General features: G+C 43.4%; 1 protein-coding gene across 1 annotated transcript in view; it reads left to right on the top strand.

Moving 5' to 3' along the window:
• Positions 1-1,398: 1,398 nt before the first annotated feature.
• The window catches only part of erfl1 (Ets2 repressor factor like 1), a gene marked incomplete at both ends in the record, with an annotated part of 8,560 nt that continues 5,171 nt past the window's right edge, over positions 1,399-4,787 (top strand). The window contains 3 exons of the mRNA XM_083679794.1: positions 1,399-1,462; positions 2,050-2,284; positions 4,179-4,365. Coding sequence (XP_083535920.1) covers positions 1,399-1,462; positions 2,050-2,284; positions 4,179-4,365 — 486 coding nt within the window. The remainder of the gene's footprint in view (positions 1,463-2,049; positions 2,285-4,178; positions 4,366-4,787) is intronic.

Here is a 4,787-nt window from a genome sequence, read left to right as displayed (position 1 = left end):
ATAGAGGTTATTACTCCATGAGATACTGTAGGCGACAGGTGAAGAGAGAGCCACAGAATTATGAGGCAGTTGTGGCTCATGTAGAGAAAGCAAGCAAATAAAGGAGGAGCAGGGTGAACAAGAAAACGAGGGAGCAGGGAAAAAGAAAAAGGGATGCACAGCCTGTAAAAGAGAGGCCTGGAACAGAAAGATGAAGAGAGGGAGGAGAGAGGGAGCGGGAAGAGCCACAGTCCAAAGACTAAAAAGAGAGAGGGAGTGAGAGAGAGAGAGTGAGTGAGTGAGCGAGAAGTGCCTGGAGTTAGCAATAATAATTTATACAAACACACCTTAATAATTCACGTTCCATTTCAATGCTGGAGGGAAAATCCAAAATTCACAGAGCATAATTAAATAGAGGCAGAGAGTGGAGGGAGAGACGGAGAGACCAGCGTTAAAGATACCAGTGTAGCGGCAGGGTTTCTCTTCCATTTGAGGTTTGTAAAACAACCCTGATGAAATTGTAATATCCAAACTATATCCAATCTCTTGGACTCACCTCTCTTCATCGAAACACTAAGTGATACGTATCTGTTTAGCTTTTTCTATCATTTCTTTTTTATAATTTTTTTTACAGATGACCATACGCAGTGGGATTGCAGCTCTCTGTGTTGTTGCGATATCCACTTAGATTGTGTCTGTACCATATTGTATAGTACATAGTATAATAGTACATAGTATAATAGTACATAGTATAATAGTACATAGTATAATAGTACATAGTATAATAGTACATATTGTATAGTACATAGTGTGCTGGAGTTCAATGAGTCACCTTTTTATTTCTGTAGTCACCTTAACTTCTCACATATAAAATGAATGTGAATGAAACATTTGCATTTGGAAAGACAGGTGTGATCAACAGTTTGTTTGTAATATTATATACGATTTTAAATGGATTCAAGTGTCCCACCCATACCCACCCAAATATTGTCGGGAATTATAATACCTCTCTCACCTCATTACCACCTTATTTGTTTCTTCTACAAGTTAAAAAAAAAAGCATTATCATTTCTCTCATCTTTAAATGTGACATACGGATGTCCTCTGCATTGCATCAGGTACAGCTCTTTCTGACCCTACGAAGGATCTCTCCGTCAAACACCTGATCTCTCCCAGAAATATATTTCATACAGTATTTTCACTTTGATTTGAGTCATTTAAACCCTTCCCTCTACATCTCATGTCATCTCTTCGTTCTGACTTTACACTGACATCATTAACTCTCCCTGTCTCCATCTCTCCCCCACCTCTCCCTCTGTCTCCCCCACCTCTCCCTCTGTCTCCCCCACATCTCCCTCTGTCTCCCCCATCTCTCCCCCTCTCTCCCCCACCTCTCCCTCTCTCAGGTGTAGTGGAGGCATGGACTGTAACTGCGTCAGTGATCTGTTGCTCACCCCCCCTGTTCCCGCCCTCTGGACGCCAGGTCAGTCACATGGGAGGGAACACCCTTTTTTTATTTTTCCTTATTTTGTGAACAGTCGTCTTTAGAAGCATAAAACAATTTTGGGAAAATAAGTTTCCGAAGCAATACTCAAATAAGTATTGGTTATAAAGAGAATTTGTTATGTCCAAAAAAAAACACATACACACACACAACAACTTTGATGGACAAATCCAGAAAATAAATTATGACTCATCTTTCTTTACTTTCTTTGAGAGGATAGTTAGTACAAACTTCACTTCACAGATGAGTTGATACGCTATTTAATTCTATTAGATGTGTATAGCAGACTGTTCAAATTCTGAGCTGGTTTTCTGTCCAATTCAAGATTCAAGATCCACTCAAGTAGCATCCGTCAGATTTCCCAGCGAGCTGACATGACCGGTCTGTCCAGGCTAGAGGGCATTAACACAGACTAACATTGCTCTAGGCACACTCTATGATATTAAACACATCATCCCTTAACAGCATCACTCATCAGTCATCCAGACAGCTATCCCCTTGGCGAGCTCTCAAAAAAACAATAGGCCTCAATTCCCTCCCCCTGCTTTCCTGCTTCTCTTCCCCAGGCATCGCCTTCCCAGACTGGGCCTACAAGCCTGAGTCGAGCCCCGGCTCACGGCAGATCCAGCTGTGGCACTTCATCCTGGAGCTGCTGCAGAAGGAGGAGTACAACGGGGTGATTGCCTGGCAGGGGGATTATGGAGAGTTTGTCATCAAGGACCCAGATGAGGTGGCCAAACTGTGGGGCTTACGGAAATGCAAACCGCACATGAACTATGACAAACTGAGCAGAGCTCTAAGGTAGACACTGCGTGTGTGTGTGTGTGTGTGTGTGTGTGTCTGTGTCTGTGTGTGTCTGTGTGTGCGTGCCATGCATGTGTCTATGCATTTTCTATGTGTGGCCATTATCATGTGTAATCATATGGGCTACTATATGATCTATTGGTTCAGTGTGTCCGCCATGTCTTCTCGTCATTTCCTTCTCAATGGCAGAAGTTACATCTCCTTTAGTTGGATTGAACCAAGACCCTGTAGCTTTTATTTTTCAGGAAACGTCTACACTCTGAGAGAAAAACAATAGCAAAGGGTGATATCAAATGTGTTTGTTAAAGCTTTAAAGACAATGTTTTTTGTTGGTGGATAGAATTTGTTCTTGTCTCATTATCCCCCTCTCTCCATTGTAGTGAAAATGGAAAGATAAAGATGATGTTTTTCCTCAGGAATGTCAATACCCTCAATTTCCCCCTTATCTTTGGACTTCCTAATGGAAAGTTCACTATTAAGCCTCCATATAAAAAATTCAATAAGGATTTAGAAATTAAGCCCCCATATGAAATTGCTTGGACTCACCAAGAATATATCAAGTCCTTCTCTCCTCTTAGAAATAATGCTCAGAAATGGCTCAAAGCTGTAAGCTATGGGTAGCTCTGTAAGCTATTTGCCAGCTACCTACTGTACCTTCCTTCCCTCCTCCGCGTTTGCTTATGTAAATGACAGTATGTACAGGCTTGCCCCCTCATCCCCCCCCCCCCCCCCCCTCACCCCCCACCCTGTTTTCCTCTGCCCTCTCGTTAATGGGGGCTGTCGTAAGGGTCTAATTGTTATGAATTGGCTGGGGCCATAATTAGCCTTCTTGATTAGCCTTGCTTAATTGCTCAATTAAGGGCCACAGCACAATTGCAGCGCAAAGCAAAATGTGTAGAAATCAGTACCAGGGACTCAGGCGTTGTGCATACATACTGATATATACATGCTGGTCTGTATGGTTATTTTAAGTTTGCTGAGGAGTTGTTGCTTAACATTGAAAGATTTACTGCACAGCTATTCAAGATATTTTGATAAGTAGGCATATAGTTTGAGCATATAGTACGTTTCAAATACACCTGTCACTCAACGATTAAAAATAAAAATTTAAAAAAAATTGAGTTACCAATGATAATATCACTAATCCCTTGGTCTCAATCATTCAGTTATACCCCCCCCACACACACACACACACACAAACACACACACACACACACACACACACACACACACACACACACACACACACACACACACACACACACACACACACACACACACACTCCCCGCTTTTCCTGAACCATATGGAACCCTATGCTACTCTGCTGCCTTGATGATGGCAGGATTCTGCCAGGTACTGTTAGACTGTGACACCTCCATGGATGGCACAGGAAGCTGGCATCCTATATGGTTGCCATCCCCAGAGGGGGACACCTGGGGTCGTTACCATGGAGACAACTCTTATTGTCCCGCCTTCAAATACGTGCGTTACTACCAAATGCTGCCAGAAGCAGTGACCATGGTTAGAGATGATGTTATGCATAATATATGCTAAAGTTAATGCATATGTCAATTATACATACATAATGCTTGCTAGTATGTCAACACTGCACAACCCTAATCCCTCTAGGGCGGCAGTGTATGCTTGTTTTGATCCTTGCCTTACAAGACAACTACAATTAGGACATCAAGCAGGAGTGTGGCCCGTGCGGTTAAGCATTGCAGATCTGTGTGTTATGTTAAATCAATTACGGACATCACTATAAAACATTGACAAAGGTTTAATATTAACACCCTCTTCCTCTTCCTTCCTCACGCTCATCCTTCACCACTCCTTCTATCTCCCCTTCATCCTATCCTCTCCTCTCTCTCTCCATCCTCCCCTCCCCAGGTACTACTACAACAAGCGCATTTTGCACAAAACCAAAGGAAAGCGCTTCACCTACAAGTTTAACTTCAGTAAGGTGGTCCTGGTCAACTACCCTCTCCTGGACATGGCCAGCTCCCCCTTCCTGATGGCCCAGAACCACTTCAATGGGGGCTCCGCCGCCCCAGACTGCAGCCCCCTCACACCTGAGGTAGGGAGGGAGGGATGGAGAGTAGAGGGAGGGATGGAGAAATGGTGGGAAGGATGGAGGGATGGTGGGAGAAGTTTGATTGCTAGGGTTGTGAGGACAGCGAATAGTAAACACCAGAGGAAGGGAAGAAGAGATGGATGGAGGGATGGAGAAATAGGTGGGAGAGGATGCAGAGGAGGAAGTGATTTGTGGACGTGCTAGGGTCACTTTAGCATCAATATGTTTCATCAATATGTTTGATGTATCATCAGAATGGATTGAAACCTGTTGGACAAAAAACCAGCTCACACAGGGACACGTGAGAACCAGGACTTGAGAGAGACACGTACTCTAGATCGAAAAACAAGAGGGAGAGATGGAAACATGAACGGCACCACTCCATAATCTTTAATAGTTTATTCATGTTGATCTTATCCAGAGAG

The sequence above is a fragment of the Argentina silus genome (genome assembly GCF_951799395.1).
Source record: "Argentina silus genome assembly, chromosome: 10".
NCBI classification, from domain to species: Eukaryota; Metazoa; Chordata; class Actinopteri; order Argentiniformes; family Argentinidae; genus Argentina; species Argentina silus.
Note: the sequence above shows the minus strand (reverse complement) of the source record. Positions and strands in the feature narration are given on the sequence as shown.